Source organism: Eptatretus burgeri, chromosome 13 (genome assembly GCF_056783735.1).
Source record: "Eptatretus burgeri isolate ZD-2024b chromosome 13, Ebu_testis_v1, whole genome shotgun sequence".
In the NCBI taxonomy this organism is placed as follows: domain Eukaryota; kingdom Metazoa; phylum Chordata; class Myxini; order Myxiniformes; family Myxinidae; genus Eptatretus; species Eptatretus burgeri.
Window position 1 is genome coordinate 24,594,215 of NC_140973.1, and position 19,237 is coordinate 24,613,451.

The window sequence follows — 19,237 nt, forward strand, 5'->3', positions numbered from 1 at the left end:
GACATTTCTTTCACCCCTTTCTGGCTCTTTGGTACTTGGAAAAAAAAGATTTTTTTTTGACAAGTGTGTTGATCGTCTTCGTTTGTTTGTTTGCTTGTTATCTTGCCAAAACGAAGTTTTTGCAAGATATGTTAGTCAGCTTTATGTTTTTTTTTTTTTTTTGTTTGTTTGTCTGTCATCACGTATAAAAAATTCTGCAGAGCACAGTTATCATCGGAAATTTTTGTAACTTCGCATATCAGAGGCCTATTGAGGTCCCTTTCAGTGCACAAAATTTTGAAGGTCAAGGTCAAAGGTCAAGGTCACTTTGTCGCAAATCAGGGGAGTCAACGAAACCCTTATTTTTTGAGTAATTTTGATCGGATCGTCTTCAAACTTCATGGGAATATAGTTCATGGTCTGGCGCTCAGCTGATTAATTTTTGGTGGCGATTGGCCTTGACCTTCATGGTTAGCACCTAAGGTCAAACATATTTGACCCCAAGGTCAAATTTTCAAGTTTTAGGAACCATATCGTGTAGTACCTCAAATTGAACACCTCGATGAGTGCTTTCTAGATATGTCAAGCTTGAGACATTATGACATCATTTGGTGACGTTATGAGGCAAAAGCATATTTTTCATGGTTACTCTGTAGAACGATTCTCATCGGAATTTCTCGTAGGCAGATATTCCTCAAGGAGTCTCTCCTGGTGGATAGCAGCTCTGTTCACCTCAGTGTGACCTTAAAGAAGTCACACGTGGTCACCTTTTGGCAAGATACGGTTTATTCCTTTTTTGTCTGCTCGCCTCCGGACCAAACCGCTCAACCGACTGTTCTGAAATTTTCAGAGATTAATGTCACCGGCCCTGCAATGGTCGCACATTGAAGTTTCGTAAAATTTGTTCAACCGAAAAGGTCTACATAGGCCAAAAGGCCAATTTGAGCCAGGTTTTCTAAAATCCTCAAATTTCATCCGATTGACTTGAAGATTGAACAGTATTGGCATATCAAATCCGTGAATTCAACCACCTATTATTTTGAGGTTATCATTTGGTCAAAAGGTCAACATAGGCCATAATGTCAAACCAAAATAGGCCAAATTTTTTAATTGTTTCTGAAGTTGTCAATTTCCATCCGATTGACTTGAAATTTGAAGACTATTTGCATATCAGGTCGCTGAATTCAAATACCTATTAATTGTGAGGTCAACATATACCAAAGGGACAACATAGGCCGAATTTCTAAAATCCTCAATTTTAATCCATTTAACTTGAAATTTGAAGAGCATTTGCATATCAGGTCACGAAATTCAACCACATACTAAGTTTGTGGTAAACATAGGCCAAAGCACATGTACATGTAACGAAGATGGTGGAATGTGGTCGAAGATGGAATGTGGTCGACGTAGGCCAATAGGCCAATTTTGGCCAAAATTTCTAAAATCCTCCATTTTCATCTGATTTACTTGAAATTTGAAGAGCTTTTTCATGTCAGGTCGCTGAATTCAACTACCAATTAATTTTAAGATCAAAAGGTCCACACAAGCCTAATTTTTGAAATTGATAGATAATGCCAAAAACTAAATATATCGCTGTATCTCAAAAATATGTGGATAACTTATGACAAAACAAGGTGGATGAGTTGAATGAGACAAGAACAAGCAGATTGGATTTTGTTTTCGATCCAGCCCGTCAGTGGGATACAAAACGTAAACTGTTCCACCTGGCAGAGGTATGCGCCCTACCAAGTGCCATTCTACTTTGTGCTGTTTTGCCAAGTTGTCACTCTACGAGTGATTTTTCATTTGTTTGTTTGTTTGTTTGTTTGTGTGCAGGATACCTCAAAAAGTTGTGAACGGATCCGGATGAAATTTTGTGGACAGATTCAGGGTGTGATAAGGACGAACTGATTAGAACGAACAAATGAACCGGACGAACGAACTGATCCGGATCTGACAACTGGAATTTTTAAACTGATTCTCCACCATTGAGAGACAGGGCCAAAAATGATATATAGCATGATATCTCAAAAAGTTGTCGATCGAATCGGATGAAACTTGGTGGACATGTTGGGTGTGTGACAAGGAAGACTTCCTTCAATTTTGGTGAAGTTTCGAATCCGGATATGCATCTGATAATTTGTTGAGTGATTCTTCACCATTGAGGGATCAGGCTAAACCGATATATAACGCGATATCTCAAAAGGTTTTGGACGGATTCGAACGAAACTTGGTGGACAGTTTGGGTGTGTGACAAGGACGAATTGATTCGATTTTTTTGAACATCCAAATCCGGATCTGGATATGAGAATTATTAAATTTTAAAGTGATTCTTCACCGTTGAGAAATAGGACCAAAAACAATATAGTCCTGTATAGCATGATATTTCAAAAATGTAATGGGCCTGATATGTTCTCGTGGATCAGGCATTGCATGGCGGAGGTATGCGCTCTACCGAGTGCCCTTCTAGTTTAACAAATGGAATAATAATAATCTGATCAAACCACAAACTTCTTGGTGCAATCAGATTGATTTAACGAGTGATTTTGCCCTATGTTTATGTTGATGGATTGTTGTTATTCGTGAGGCCTGCGTACACCTTCAGGCAGGTATTTTCCCGGGCTTTAATGCTAGAAGTATGTCCTTCATGTAATCGAAAGCAGCTGCACCAGCATCATCAATTTGCCGAGGAAATTAGCTTTGCCCGCACATCAAGCCTTGTTCTCAGTTTCATTATGCACACAGTTTTCTGATGCCACTCACTCGCTTACCCACCCAGAAGGGAGCAAATAATAGGAGAGAAAGAATGAAACTCTGATACAGTAATGCGCGTTTAGGCCCATAAATCCTATAGCACATCCCCATTGCAGTGCTTGTGGTTACACGGAATGTCTTCCTCCTGGTCACCCCTCAGCGAGACTTCCGGCTGCTCTTTGACACCAGCCACTTATCCGGTTACCAGAACACCCTGGGGTTTGAAGTGCAAGCGAGAAGGTGATGAGATACTATAATTGCACTCAAGTATTTAATAATAATAATAATAATAATAATAATAATAATAATAGTAATAATAACAATAATAATAAATGATGTTACTTTTCCACAGCCACAGCATTGAATATAATGAGACTATGAGTGACAACCTCCTTCACCTGTCCACACCTGTATTCTTTCTGGTGGACATGACCATCCAAGGGTGCGTGCTCGTCTTGTCCACTCACTCTTTGACCTGTTGGCTTGTCACTCACATATCTCGCACACGCACACACATCAAGTCCATCTGTTGCATTCCTCTTTTACTTCTTCCTCTTCATACCAAGATCCTTTTCCCCACTTTCTGGCATTTAAACTATTTGCTCACTTCTCAATCTCTTCATCCCCCCACCCCTTCCCCTCGTATTTAATTCCTCTCGATCTAACCAATCCTCAGCTCTTCCATTGCCACTTGGCCCAACCCTCACCTCCAGCCACTTCATTTAGTTTTCCATCATTCCAAAGTTTTTTTTGTGTTTCTTTTGGTGAAAAAGCTTCCAAGTTCAGCCTGTTAACTGGGATGAAATGCAAGGTCACACCTTGGGAATCCCAAATTCCAATCAGAGAAACTGTTGTATCTCTGAGTGTTTGAAAAAGAATAGAATTACAAGCTAAGCTTTTGGCACAGCCCCATCGATGATCGTATTTAAAGGAAAACTGTACTGATCACATCCTGGTATTCCCTCTCATGGAGAGCCAAATTGTCTCTATCCAAAAGCATCCAAGCTGGCATGTCTCAGCCACCCATTCAGCGCAGGCCTGCACAGTTGAATGCCAGTGCTGGGGATAAAATATATCCACAGAAAGGAGGTTATAGCGATGGAGGACATTGCACAGACTGACTCCATCAGTTTCCTGCCCCAGGGGCACTGTGGCTCAGTTCTCAGGATTTCTCACATACCCATCCCCCTTGCTGACTCATGTGCTCATGGCAAACTCAGAGCAAACTTACATCGGAGGAAACAATAATTCTTGCCTTGAATTTGTAGCATTTAGACCAACACGTTAAATGATGCATTTGAATTTGTGTCCTTTGTCTTTTCTAACGTGATATTACAAGTTCGGAGTTGTAATTGATGATGATACCCTTAACGACATTATGACACATTTCATTCTAAGAATGTAACTTTGTTGAAATTTAATAGGGATGAGAAGAGCAGTTAAACCTTTTAACTTTCACTCCCTATAAACACTAACGGGCGGCAAATTCATAACAGTATGATAACTTGTAAGATATCTTGAGTTTTGGTTTGTTCTCTGACCTATTTATTTGTCTTTCTATCTTTGTTTGTAGTACAAAACATATTTCGTTCCATATTGTGTTGTTCCTCATCCGTCCTCATCCTCTTCATCCATACGCGTACGTTAAAATCTCGATAAACCAAATACCTTTAAAAACAAATATTCGATAAGCCAAATGGTACTTTTACTTAAAAGTCTCATTCATTATCCCACGATTTTTGAAAAAAATCAAAAAATGGGGAGATATTGTAATTGTCTCCATCATCCGTCCATCGGTCTGTTCTTCCATCGGTCTGTTCTTCCATCTCTCTCTCTCTCTCTCTCTCTCTCTCTCTCTCTCTCTCTCTCTCTCTCTCTCTCTCTCTCTCTCTCTCTCTCTGTCTGTCTGTCTGTCTGTCTGTCTGTCTGTCTGTCTGTCTGTCTGTGTCTGTGTGTGGCTGCTGGTTGCATCATTGGTTGGGACACAGCTATGCCACTGATGCAGTGTCCCCTTACCAGTACACTGGTGCTCATTTTGCCGACCTCGGAAGGATGACAGGCTGAGTCAACCTCCTGGTGTATTTTAATTCAGTGGCAACGGGGCTTGAACTCAGGACCCTAGGATCCCAAGCCACCACCCTAACCACTAAGCCAACACCAGGCTTCCACCATGCTATCACCTCCTAAATGGTTGTGCATAAATTAACCAAGTTTGATAGTTATGATCAAGACACAGCACGAAGGTGCAAAAGCAGTATCATTTTTGGCCCTGACCCAATGGACGGGGTCAAAAGGTCAAATCCCCCAAAATTTAATTACGGTCACATTTTTAAACATTCCTTAATGAAACTTTGTATATGCAATTAACATTGGCAGACACATGAAATGAATATGTAACGACTTTTTTTTGGATTTGACCACCCCCCCCCCCACCCCGTTCATGTCCCATGGGGGTGAGGACTGAGAGTCACACGGGTCAAAATGGAAGAAAACATACAGTATGTTGAAAACCTAATTATATAAACTTGTATGTTTAAAATCTAATTATATAAACTTATATGTTGAAAACTAACAAAACGTTGGTGTTTCATGGTAGATCGTGAGTATCTCGTTCACAGAACTTTTTGAATGACCATTGTATTTGTTTTGCAAGTGTCTTGTCTATCATGAATGTCTCACGGATTGAATTAAGATGACTATTTTATCCTAATTTCAATTATTTGTCTTCATTAAATGAACAAATATCATATTAATATATGGGCCACTGAGTCTGAGAACGAAAGTGCATCACAAACATAGATATTATGGATATTTTTGCTATACTGTGGGTTTCTGGACATTTAACTACTCATTTCTTCCCACGCAGAACTGCTGATCCGCCATCATTCTCCTATGGAGATGAAAATGTGGAAAATGGTCTGGAAGAACACCCTGACTTTGATTGCCCCATCCAGACAGTGAATTTCATTTTCAAGGTGTGGCATTGTGGACTGGCAGGATTGGGATAACGATTGATTGTGATGAACACCAAAAAAGGCCTCATTCTGAGCCATATATGCATTGATATTGATTTGCTAGAAATTACTTAGAAAATTAAGCCACTCAGAATCAGGATAAGAAGACCGTTCAATACGATGGCATCGCTGGTTCAGACATGTGCAGGGTCAACCTGCCAATAAGAAGGCAAACCTAGATCCTGTTCAGCCAGAGATTTTGTCCACTATCTGAGAATAGTTTCAATTTGCCTCTATTTTGGGGCACTGATTTAAGGATCATGAAGGACTTTTACATTCATCATAACTAGGACAAGGACATGAGGAGCATCAGCTATATGAATTACAAGGACAAAAGGATACAATTGATGACAGGGATATGTGGGATTTACTAATGGATGAAAACAACAGTACGTTAACTGAGGTATGCTAACCACCGTGGGAAGCAAGAAGAAGTTGACGTTTCAGGTGTTGGTCCTTCATCAGAGTAAAAAGAGTAACCTTTCGTTTTACCCTCTTTTTCTCCGATGAAGGTTAACATCTGAAACGTTACCTTCTAGAATCTAGATTCACATGGCGGTTAGCATACCTCAATCAACATCCTGTTGATTCCATCTATCGTTCTTCCTGTTCACCAATGCAGATTGACACTAGCTCTTCATCAGCAAGACTTGGTCTACATTATATGTGGGATTTAAGTTTGGGATACCAGAAGAATCATGCATGTATGTAGTTCGGTGGGAATGTCAAACAGACTGAATTGTTATCAATTGTTTAAAATGCTTCCACTTGTTGACTTGGTGACTGACTTGTTAATTTTGGTGAAGCTGCATCTGCGTGGGGGGGGGGGATAATTTAAAACCCTAAAAAGAGAACGACAGAAAGATTAAGGTTTACATGCTTCAGGTTTGGTGAGAAAAGTGCTGAGCAGATGTTCATCGGATTTTTTTTTTCTGGGTTGAAAGTATGGATTTGGGAATTGAAACGATGTGGTTTTGGGTTTATCATAGAATCAAGAGGACTTATCTTACATTTTCTCCCATTTATGCCATGATTCAAACTTTTGACTTTTGTTTTTTCCTCTTATTTTTAATCTAACCCTCTGATCTCTGTGCCCTGTTATTTCATTCCTGCTCAGGTGATCAACCTAGGTAAAAGTTTGGCTCCCAGGTCTCAACTAGAGTTGCAGCTACCATATCGACTCAGGTCTGACGGGCCCAATGCCGTGTCAGTTGGGCAAGCAGAGGTATTGCAGACATGCACATAGACCAAAGACATGGGTTTACTCAAACTGAACTGATCTGTAAGCGTGCTCTACCCAATGGATGAAAATGGCATCACTGAAATAGTACTTTGTGTTTACAATTCATAACTTTTAGTGGTACTTTGCGGGTTTGGGGTCACCCTGAATCAGCTCTGAGGAAAGTCCGTTGGAATAGTGAATGAGCCATTGCCTGAGGCTCGGTCTGCTCTTGCTTGTTTGGTACCAAACTCGCAGGGTTGATCATCGTCCATGTCCTTTGGATGCGCCTTTTTCTTCATATATATATATATATATATATATATATATATATATATATATATATATATATATATATATATATATATATATGTATACACACACACACACACATACTGCTCAATTATTTGAAATTCAGTTATCACTTTGATAATAAATACATTTCTAAAATAATAATACTTTTCTTAATGAAACAAAAGTACATCCACAAGCCCATGATGTATATTCTATGGCATGTCATGTAACTGGTTGGCCCATCTCAGAATGTCACTGCTTGGCCCATCTCGGAACGTCACTGCACGGCACAGCACGAACCGGCACACATCACATCATGTCATGACAAGGCACAGCTCAAATCTGTCAGTCATGGCATGGTGCGGCACACAGCCAGACAAGGCACGGCTCAGAACTGTCGGCATGCCACGGCTCAGTGCGGCACACAGCAAGGCATGTGATGGCATGGTTCGGCATGATCCAGCACACGGCAAGGCTCAGCTCAGAGCTGTCTGGTATGACTCGGATGGTCCGTCATTTCATGTCACTTCTCATGGCACGAAACAGTTTGTCACGGCTCAGAATTATCTGGCACAACACGGCAAAGCTCGGCTCGGCTCCGAAATGACCGAAATGGCACAGCTTGGCTCACTTTTCAGCTCGCAACATCATTTATCTAAACTATAAAGGAACTTCTGAAATACAGTAGATCTTTTTACAGCGCGTGCGCTGTATACAATTGCACCGAGTTTGAAATGTCCCCGGCATCGTCTACCACGTCTCCGGTGGGTCCGATGTCCCCCCACCCCCCACGTGCCTCAAGACAGCCAATGACGGCCGTCCGGTAGATGCAGTGCGTAACCTCGACGGAAATGGCGACAATTGACGGAAATACCCGAGTATTTCAATGGAAATTTGTGAAACGAATGTGTTATATATGTGAAAACCATTTAATTTATTGCTTGACGGAAAAAAACGAAGAAACACTCCCCTCACGTACGAACAAACGAACAAAAGATGTCATTTCCGTCCACCATGGCATTTCGCGCCGAACGCAGAAAGCTAAGTTCTTCTTATGCCATCATTCTCTTTAATATGAGCCATAAACAAGTGTTTCGTCATGCATTAGTAGTTGAAATTTACTTACAATCATCCTTTTGTGGCTTCCAGCCATGCTGTATCGAACGATTTAATTCCTTCTGTTATATATAAAGGAGCTTATCACAATAATAACAAGATTTTTACATTTCAAATATTAAGTACGCTTTTTAATTGTTTTTCAACTGAAAAAGCATAAATTGCATATTTTAACATTACTGTACTCATTTGATTCACCACACGCGCTGTATTGAAGGATTTCACTTGTTTTTTTTTTTTCCATCAACATCATTTATTAAGCAACTGATCAAATCTGATAAAGCACAACTTGCAAAAATAGAAAAATTTTATTTGCCATTTGAAATTCCGTGATCACTTTGATAGTAAATATATGTCTAAAATAATCATACTTTTCTTTATAAATGAAAGGTAAACCCACAAGCCTGTGAGTTCTATTCTTGAACAACTGTGCTGCGATGGTGGTGATGGAGGGGGGGGGCATCATTTTTGATGGGCTTTACACTAGTATATATATATATATATATATATATATATATATATATATATATATATATATATATATATATATATATATATATATATATATATATATATATATATATATATACTAGAGTTGGTGTCAAGGCCACCCAATGCTCGCCTGTTTATACATTTATCGTTTTTAAAAGAGTCGTCTAATAATTATTATTTTTTATAAAGCATTGCAGTGGTCTGATCCAAATAATTTTAAAGCAATATATGTATTTGTATATTGTAATCAGTAATAAGAGCGCAAGTGAGCACAACATACGCCCGAACAAGAACGTATATACAGAATTGTGCTACAACATGGAAAACAGCATCCTGGTTGCCATGGTAACCACTTTAGATGACAACCATATGTCATGACACACCGTCTCCACAGTGTGTACCTATGTACCAAATATGAAATGTAAAAGTTGAAAACTTTGGGAGTTAGAGTGCGGAGAGGAACGGATGGAAAACAGCATCCTGGTTGCCATGGCAACCACTTCAGATGACGAACGTATGTCACAACATACCGTCTCCACAGTCTGTACTTATGTACCAAATATGAAACGTGAAAGTTTAAAACTTTGGGAGTTTGAGTGCGGACAGGAATGGACGGACAGACAGACAGACACAGACAGACACAGACAGACGGACGGAGGACACATAATACGCCCCGACATATATATATATATATATATATATATATATATATATATATATATATATATATATATATATATATATATATATACATATACATATACACATATACATATATATATATATATATATATATATATATATATATATATATATATATATATATATATATATATATATATATCGGGCGTATAAAAAATAGTGTGTTAGATAAAAACATTAGAAAGGAAAAAATAACTTGCACCAAAAATTTTAACACTTTCACGCTCACGCTGATTTTGACGCTCACGCTCACGCCGGGGTATCGCTATAGCTCTCTGTTCTTCGAACAGGCGAGCTAACTAGTGTAAAGCCCATCAAAAATGATGTCTCTCATCTGTAATTTGAGGGAATAACCAATCAGCTCTCACAAAATGAAATATCCCAGATGGCTAGGATTTCAATAAATTAACCCCATGCTTTTCCAGAAAAAGAAGGCTGCATAAAGCAACCAACAACCGATGGGACACTATCCTTTCTGGATGAATCGGTACTTTCCACATGCGTGTGCTGTGAGCGAGTGATTCTGTAATGTTCATGTAATGTGTGTTTTTAATGAAGGGTTTGTGTAAAGAAGAAAAGAAAGGGGATTTATCCAATTTGTCAGTCATTTGCACAAACTGGAGAATTTATTCGTACTATGCAGGATGTACGAGAGACGGTGATTCGGTGGTGAAAGGGTGAAGGTTTCAGATGTTGAATGAAAAGTGGGGGTTAGTTTCTAAGGGGAGGGTGTGAGGTAGATGTTGGAATATGGAATGACGAAGGATGTGAGATAGAGGAATGAACTAGTGATTTTAATTTAAGCAAGGGAGGTTTCCCATTGGGGTTGATGGGTTTGAGAATCATGGGAAAGAGAGGGCACTACAGGGAATCACAGTACAAAGGGTGAAGAAGTTACGGAGAATTAAAGGTTTGGGGCGAGGAGCACAGCATGGTGGGGCATGGAATACTGGAGGTGATGGTGGATGGAGCGTGGATTGTAAGTGAGATGAAGGTGAAAGACCTGGCTGAGCTCACACAACACATTTATCCCTCATCCCTCGAAACAACGGGAAGGAAATACATTCTGAGGATATAAATTAAAGATATAACTGACTCTGGGATCTAATACGTATCTCTGAATGCATGGGGATCTTTTTCCATCACCGCAACAATATAAAAATACATGTATATATGTAATGTATGCATAATAAGCAAATGCTGTCTGTCTGTCCCACCCTAGAATATAAGAACGCTCCTCGGAGAGAAAAATATATATATATATATATATATATATATATATATATATATATATATATATATATATATGTATGTATATATAGCCTGGTGTGTTGGCGCAGTGGTTAGGGCAGCGGCTTGGGATACAAAAGGTCCTGAGTTCAAGCCCCGTTGAGCCACTGAATTAATACACCAGGGGGTTAACTCAGCCTGTCATCCTTCCGAGGTCGGCGAAATGAGTACCAGTATACTGGGCCGGTGTATACCCCGGTTAAAAATAGGTGTACCATATCCCTGTGTGTCGTAAGATGCGACCAGGGTTGCGTCAGGAAGGGCATCCGGCGTAAAACATGTGCCAAATCACTGTGCGGATCATACGGATGATCCGCTGTGGCGACCCCTAACGGGAGCAGCCGAAAGAAGAAGAAGAAGAATATATGTATGTATGTATATATATATATATATATATATATATATATATATATATATATATATATATAAATAAATAAAAGTTGCTTCACATTGATCCAAACCAATGGAAAAATTATGATTTCTTCAATCGGGCAAAAAAATTTTTAACTCCGGTGGTTTATAATCTAATATGACCACTGCCTCGATCGATCCCGAATGTTCTTTTCCTGCTAATTAATATGCTGCAATATCTCTGCTGTTAAGTATGATGATTTTGGATTTTGAGACGACCCTTTCGATATAATATTATGTTGGTTCATCCATCCGTTTGTGTGTAACATTCCCTCCACCCATTAAAGATGTCATTCGGCCGCCATGTTGGTCAAATGCGAAGCAAAAGACTTCTTCGGAGCTGTGAATATTCACGATTGCCATGCCATTCCAATAAGTTTTCCCTTCAGTGTAATGGGACTGTTGGGACTGTTAAAAATACCAATGGGACTGTTAAAAGGATCATTCATTATATCGAAAGGTTGGAGATGATAGGTGTCATAGGCTTTTTGAAGTTGTAGGCCTCATTCTTCAGGCCTATGGGAGGGGGAGGTAAGTGCAATTGGAATCTTTCCAAGCGATATAACCATATAACCACGATGGATTACATTATGCGCATAGGCAGTGAACACATTTTTGCTTCAAATTCTTATATATTTTTGAGAATGATTGAGGCAGCCGTCTGTTTCCAACGATTTTCTCTTTAAAAAAATTGACCAGAGACCACACCAGAAAACCCATGTCATCATAAGGGTCTTTGTCCAAGTAATTTTGGGAATATCATGACATTTCAAGAAAACCTCTGTCATTTACTTTTAACAATGTGTATGAAGCAAGTCTCTGAGGCAGGCACGATTGTACTTCGATTGGATGTCTGAGCAGGCTATGTAACGTGTGCTGGTACTCCCTCACACCCAAATTGCACTTCAAGCCCGAGTAGGTGCTATCCGTGCAGATGCTAATCATCCCAAACACAATCTATCCTATCTGTGTGGACTAAGGCACTTTCAATCAGGGCAACTCAAATCACTCAGAGAACAAGTGACTTAATGTGTGTATTTAATAAGTAAATAGCCATGCTGTTGCTGTTTCAATCATGGTTCCTGTGTTTTGTTGTGGGGGGGGGGGTGTTGGTGTGGGTTGATGAGAGGGGGTGGATGGGGGTATGGGTGGGGGAGGAGATAGAAGCCTTGCTGTTGGCAGAGGGTGATTGAGGACTTGGGGCTTGGGAGGGGAGGTTGAGGACTTGGGGTTTGGGAGGGAGGGTTGATGACTTGTGGTTTGTGAGGGGTGGGAGTTGAGGACTTGAAGTCACATTTTACATTGCGCAGATGTTCCGCAGGTCCCCTGCTAGGTATATATAATAGCCGGAGTGCCAGATGCTGTCTGTCTGTCCCCACCCTGAAACACGGTAATGCTTCCCGGAGAGAAAAAAAATTCAGTAAAAGTTATTTCAAATTAATCCAAACTGACGAGAAAATAATTTTCAAAACAAGGTTGTACACAAATAGTGTGTACAACCTTGTACAATCTTTGCACGTTATAAGTGCAGATAGTGCAACACTTGCAACCGAGATTTACCCAATGGAATGTTTTGAATTTTCATCAATGATCTCTCCAACCCTCTGGGAAATCATCTTAATTTATTTCCCGATGAATCCACCCTCTGCCGTACCATCTGTCATCCCTCAGACCGGCAAGCAGCAGCTTCTTCGCTCTCTGCAGATCTGGATAAAATCATAAACTGGTCCAACACGTGGAGCATGTCTTTCAATCCGGACAAATCTCACACTCTTACTCTGTCTCTCCGAAAGGACCATTTGGACCCCCCCCCCCTCGCCCTTTCCTCCCCCCATCTACTTTTTTGTTTTGTTTTGTATACCTTGTCGAGGCTCGTGTGAGAGCTAACACATAACGCACATCAAGGGGGCATGAGACAAGAGGGGCGGGAGTGGGAGGGACAAAATAGTGGGGAACAGAGACATTGGAGATCTGTGGAAGGGAGAGGGATGGGACGGGGAACATGGGGAATAGAAGATGGACATTACAGGGACTTTCAGGAAGGAAAGCAGGGAATTTGAAGGAAGTGGGCTTGGGTGGATTATCGGGGGTAGAAAAGATCGAGGATTTGGATGGGGGATGATAAGAGGTGGTGGTGAACAGCTGTTTTGAAAGCCTGGAGAGAAGAATGGGAAAGAATAGAGTGAGGGAGTTTATTCCAAAGGCGGGAAAAAAAAGAGGAATGAAAGAGTGAAGGTGTGAGCAGTGATTCGTGATTTTGGTAGTTTTACCAGAAGGGGGTTGTTGGCGGACCTTGAGCGCCCTGAGGAAATGTGGTGGGGACAAATCGCAGAGAGAGCAGGGGGGGAGGCTGGAGAGGAGACGGTAGAAGACAGAAAGACCACCGACGAGCCTGCAGTGAGAGAGTGAGAAACCCAAAAACTCAGCCTCATTGTGGGAGATGCCGATGATCCTAAATGCCTTGGTTTCTACAGCGTGAAGCCGAGAAAGGGGGAGGGAGGAGCACCAGCCCAAAGGGGAAAGCAGTACTCCATCAGGCTACAGACAAAAGCTTTGTAAGTGGTCAGGAGGGCAGAGGAAAGACTTTGCACGACGGAGGCTTCCCAGTCGGCGACTGACTTTGGAGGCGAGGTTTGAAATGTGGCTTTCCCAGGAAAGGTCATGGCAGAAAGTGAGACCCAGAGGCTTGAAAGAAAGGACTTCTTCCAGAGTATTGTTGAGAAAGTGGATGGGTGGGTTTTCCAAATGGTCCTTTCGGAGAGACAGAGTAAGAGTGTGAGATTTGTCCGGATTGAAAGACATGTTCCACGTGTTGGACCAGTTTGTGATTTTATCCAGATCTGCAGAGAGCGAAGAAGCTGCTGCTTGCCGGTCTGAGGGATGACAGATGGTACGGCAGAGGGTGGAGTCATCAGCAAAGAGATATAGAGGATTTTCCAGAGAGTTGGAGAGATCATTGATGAAAACCAGAAAAAGAACAGGGCCCAGAACACTATCTTGAGGAACTCCAGCCTGGACAGGAAGAGGGGATGAAAGAACTCCATGTAGGGCCACATGTTGACTGCGACATGTGAGGAAGTCTGCGAGCCATGAGTGGAGATGGCCTTGGATACCATGGGAAGAGAGTTTGGTGAGCAGGGCAGGGTGCCAGACTGTCAAAAGCACATGATATGTCCAGGGATATGGCTCGGATTTCCTGTCTGGCATTGAGGACCTCCATCCATTGTTGGGAGAGCAGAAGCAGCATATCCAGGGTAGAGTGACCTGGTCTGAAACCAAATTGATGATCGGAAATCAAGCCATTGGAGAAGAGGAAGGATTTGATGTCTGAAGCGATGATGGATTCCATAACCTTGCTGATGATTGGGAGAAGGCTGATTGGTCTGTCGTTGCAGGGATCTGTTTTTGCACATTTTTTTATGCAGGGCAGTGATGTTTGCAGATTTCCAAGCAGATGGCAGATGACCTTGAGCAAATGAGAGGGTGAATAGAACAGAGAGAGGGTGAGCAAGAGCAGAAGAGCAGGCTTTGAGGACACGTGGGCTGATGCCATCTGGGCCGGTTGCAGAATCTGAGTGGAGGCTTGACAGCAAGCTCTCCACCTTGTAGGATAAAAGGACACAGAGTCCAGGGACAGTTGGGTACGACTGTGTAAGGTGGGTAGAGAAAGCAATGGGTTTTGGACACAAGATTTAGCTGCAAACACCGAGTTTAGGCATTCTGCTTTTTCACGTGCGGTATCAGCAGTGCGGCCATTTGAGGTAAGGGAGGGGATGGAGGGGGAACATACACCAGAAACAGATTTGATTAGACGCCACCAGGATTTTGAGGAGGGAGAGAGGTTTGAGAGTTCAGACTTGAGATTAGAAAGATGTTTACTGGCTCTCCTGAGGGTAGATACACACTTGTTCTGAGCTTTATGGAAGGAACTGAGATTGCCCTCGGTTGGGTTTGCTTTCCATGAGGCAAAGGCAAGTTGTTTCAGGACAACTGCCTCGCCACAAGCTTCAGTAAACCAAGGGCGGGAGGAAGGGTAGGACAACTGAACACGAGAGGGGATAAATCTGTGCATGAGGGAGAGCAAGTTTCTTTGAAAGAATTCTCAGGATGAGTTGATGTTGGAGAAAGTAGCGATAGGAGACCAGTCTATAAGTTTGATGGCTGCTTGCAGACCCTGCCAGTCGGCTTGAGTGAAATGCCAGACTCGATGGCGGTGAGGTGGTTCTCTGATAATAGCCAGAGAGATGTCCACTTTCACAAGGACGTGGTCAGAAGAACCGATTGGAGCGGAGGAAGAGCGGCAGATATTGTCAGGGAAATTTGTCAAAATCAGATCCAGAAGAGATGGAATACAATTGGTTGAGATCCGGGTCAGGAAATTGACCGATTGAGTCAGTCCCAATGAGTCGCAGAAAGCTTTTGCTGAGGTGCCATGACAGGTGAGAGAGGTACCCACACCTAGCCAACTGGCATGATGACAATTGAAGTCGCCACATAAGAGGAAGAGAGAGTTTGGATTAGAAGATAGAAGATGGTCCATGTTTTCGGATAGTGAGGTGTAGATGGAGTCATCACTGTTAGGTGGACGATACAGTACACATATAAACATGAGGTGGGAGTGGAGGGAAGCCGTAGCCAGAGGTATTCCTGGGGGTGTGGGGGAGTGAGGACAGAGCATGAAGAGTGAGGAATAGAGTCTTTGATGAAGAGAGCAACTCCTCCACCAGGACGAGGCTCAGGTCTGTCATACCAGAGGAGGGAGTAACCAGCGAGAAATACTTGGGAGTCAGACACATCTTGGGGGAGGAAAGTTTCTGTTAGGCAGATTATGTCTGGTTTGTTAGTGGCAACCTGTATGGAAAGATCTGAAAGGTTTGAGCGAAGGCCCCGGATATTTGAGGTCCTCACTTTTAATGAAGAGGTAGGGGAGGAGGCTTTGCGTGCAGGGGGAGGGGGGAGGGGGAGGGTAGGACAGGGACGAGGAGGTGAGGTAAGGAGGGTAGTTGAAAGAGTGTGGGGGATTGCAGAATGGCTCGGGGAGGGGCCGGATGAGGAGGAGAAAAGGCTCTGTGGTGCTGGGGGAGAGGGGGGATAAGAGAGGGGAAGGAGGCAGTTGAGGATTTGAGGAGGTGGAGTGGAGTGAAGTGATGGAGGTGAGAGGGCAGTGGAAGGAGGCAGCTTTGTGGATGAGAAGGGGGAAACTTTGAGAAGGATGAGTGAGGGGGATGAAAGGTGGGACAAAGGTGAGGGGGGAATTTTTGAGAGAGGTGAGAGGGAGGCTTGGAGTGACAAGAGTGAGATGGTTGCTTTGAGAGTGAGAGTGAGGGGTGAGAGGGGTGAATTGGCACTTTAAATGAGTGAGAGGGCAGTTGAAAAAAAAGAATGGTTGATGGAAAGTGAACATTCATAGAAAACTGGGGGTTTTTTTTACAGTTTTAGGAAAGAGATGCGATTTAACACAATTCTTCATGGATGCAATAAAGGCGAATTCAGAGAATGGATAGAAGAAGCGCTGTAACAGTTGGATTTTTTTAGGCAAGGAATGAAGGAGAGGTCAAAATGAGAGCAGTCTGTTGAAATAGCAGAAGAGTAGTGCATTATGATACAGTAAAGAGTACCACATGTGTGAGAGAGGAAGATGAACCATTATAAGATCGTTTTTGTTATTATTACCTTCGCATTCTGCGAAAGGTTATGTTTTGGTCGGCGTGTATTTATTTATTTATTTATTTATTTATTTGTAATCTTGTGATTCGTATAACTCAAAAAGTATTAAACCGAATTGCATGAAATTTGGTGGGATGATTGGTTATTAGCCAGGAAGCATTCGATTAGATTTTGGGATCGTTCGGGTCAAAGGTCAAGGTCAAGGTCACGAAAAGGTCAAAATCGTCTTTTTATGATAACACGGTCAATTTTTATTCAATTTGCATGCAACTAACGCCAACATGTTCAGAATTCAATGCCTCATCTTGTGATATGCAATATGACACAATGACGCCCATACTCTTGTTACCGCTTAGGGGTCAAAGGTCAGGGGGGTCACGACCTTGAAAAATATGCGTTTTTTGTCATAACGCGGTCAATTCTTGTCCTCTTTACATGAACCCAGCACCAAAATGTTCAGAATTTAATGCCCAATCTTGTGACACAATGACGTCATAACACATGTCACCGGTTGGGGTAAAATGTCGGGGGGGGGGGTCACGCCCTTGAAAAATATGCGGTTTTCGGCATAACTCAGTCAATCCTTATTCGATTTGTATGAAACCAGCATCAAACGAGATTACCTTCTCTTGTTGAAACGTTGTATTCACCGAGCTTGCGAGTGAAGACTCGCCAAAACGACGTGAGTTGATTGTTGTTTAGTCCGTAGCCCCCGAAAGTTGGGGGGTGGGGTCATGACATTATAGATGTGGTTTGTGTCATAAGACCATTCATATGAAACCAGTTCCCCACACCCATACCAAGAACAAAAAAAGTAGTGGCGGCGAAGGTATGCGCTCTATGAGTGCCTGTTCTAGTTATTAATGTTTGAGAGAGTTTTCAACAGATTAGGTCATGGAAGTGTTGTAGAAAAAAATTGAGGAAGATGAAGAAGAAGAGGCGATGAAGAAGCAGAAGGAGGAGAAAGGTGGTGGGCTTTTTTATTTATTAATTTTTTTAAAGATAAGAAATAGAGAGATTAGTTGGGAGAAATGGGAGACGTTATAAACATGGGGAAGATAGAAATTGAAGGTAATGGGGAGAAAAAACAAATAAAACGATCGTACACCGAGGAGAACCGGTAAACCTCAGCTTAGGCTGCAAGCCTCAAGCCTTGGCCTCAAACACCCGGAAAGACAACGTCGCCAAAAATTCACAAAATAGCACGATTTTTGAAACAAAACCGAACTAGGAACACACAGTAACATGTAGGTGAGAAAAATAAACAGTTAAAGTGGGACAAATAACGACCGGAAACTTATCTTGGAGATCGTCAGCAGAGAGCTTCGAGGGAGACCTCTCGACGCTCCAAAACCAAACAATCTTTCTCAACAATCCTCTGGAAGAAGTCTTTTCATTCAAGCTTCTGGGTCTCACTATCTGCCATGATCTTTCCTAGGAAATCTATATTTCCAACCTGGCCTCCAAAGCCAGTCCATCCTCCGTCGTGCAAAGTCCTTCCTCGGCCCACCTGAGCTCTTGACCACATACAAAGCTTTCGTCCGCAGCATGATGGAGTACTGCTCTCCCTTCTCGGGCTGGTGCTCCTGCCTCTCACCTTACTCGGCTTCACATTGTGGAAACCAAGGCATTTAGGATTATTGGTATCTCCCGCGATGATCCTTGGGCCTCTCACTCTCTCACTGCAGGCAGGTCGGTGTTGTTTCTGTCTTCGACCATCTCATCTCTGGTCTCGCCCCTCCCCTGCTCTGTCTGTGATATGTCCCCCACCCCCCCTCCCATATTTCCACAGGGTGCTCAAGGTCTGCCAGCAACCCCTTTCTGGTAAAACTACCAAAATCACAAACCACTGCTCACCTTCACTCTTTCATTCCTCTTTTTTCCCCACCTTTGGAATAAACTCCCTCACTCTGTTCAATCCCATTCTTCCCTCCAGGCCTTCAAAATAGCTGCTCACCACCATCTCTTGTCTTCCTCCTTCCCAAACTTCGATCTTTTCTACCCCCGTTAATCCACCCCAACCCCACCTCCTTCAAATTCCCTGCTTTCCTTCCTGAAAGTCTCTGGAATGTCCATCTCATATTCCCTGTGTTCCGCCGCATCCTCTACCTTCCACAGATCTCCTAATGTCTCTGTTTCCACTGTTTTGTCCATCTCTCTCCCACCCCTCTTGTCTCTTGCCCCCCCTTGCTGTGCATTGTGTGTTCGCTCTCATACGAGCCTCGACAATGGATACAAAAAAAAATTATATATATATATATATATATATATATATATATATATTTAAGTTGTTAAACTA

At 42.1% G+C, this 19,237-nt stretch overlaps 1 protein-coding gene and 1 long non-coding RNA gene across 3 annotated transcripts in view; one reads left to right on the top strand and one right to left on the bottom strand.

The window, feature by feature from the left end:
• Nucleotides 1-19,237, top strand: part of LOC147014080 (integrin alpha-9-like) — a 91,196-nt gene that overhangs the window by 58,005 nt on the left and 13,954 nt on the right. For both annotated transcript variants that reach the window (XM_085851735.1, XM_085851733.1), the window contains exons 20-23: nucleotides 2,894-2,973; nucleotides 3,086-3,175; nucleotides 5,600-5,708; nucleotides 6,865-6,972. In XM_085851735.1, coding sequence (XP_085707861.1) covers nucleotides 2,894-2,973; nucleotides 3,086-3,175; nucleotides 5,600-5,708; nucleotides 6,865-6,972 — 387 coding nt within the window. The remainder of the gene's footprint in view (nucleotides 1-2,893; nucleotides 2,974-3,085; nucleotides 3,176-5,599; nucleotides 5,709-6,864; nucleotides 6,973-19,237) is intronic.
• The window catches only part of LOC147014081 (uncharacterized), a 111,511-nt gene that overhangs the window by 47,958 nt on the left and 44,316 nt on the right, over nucleotides 1-19,237 (bottom strand). The window lies entirely within an intron of this gene.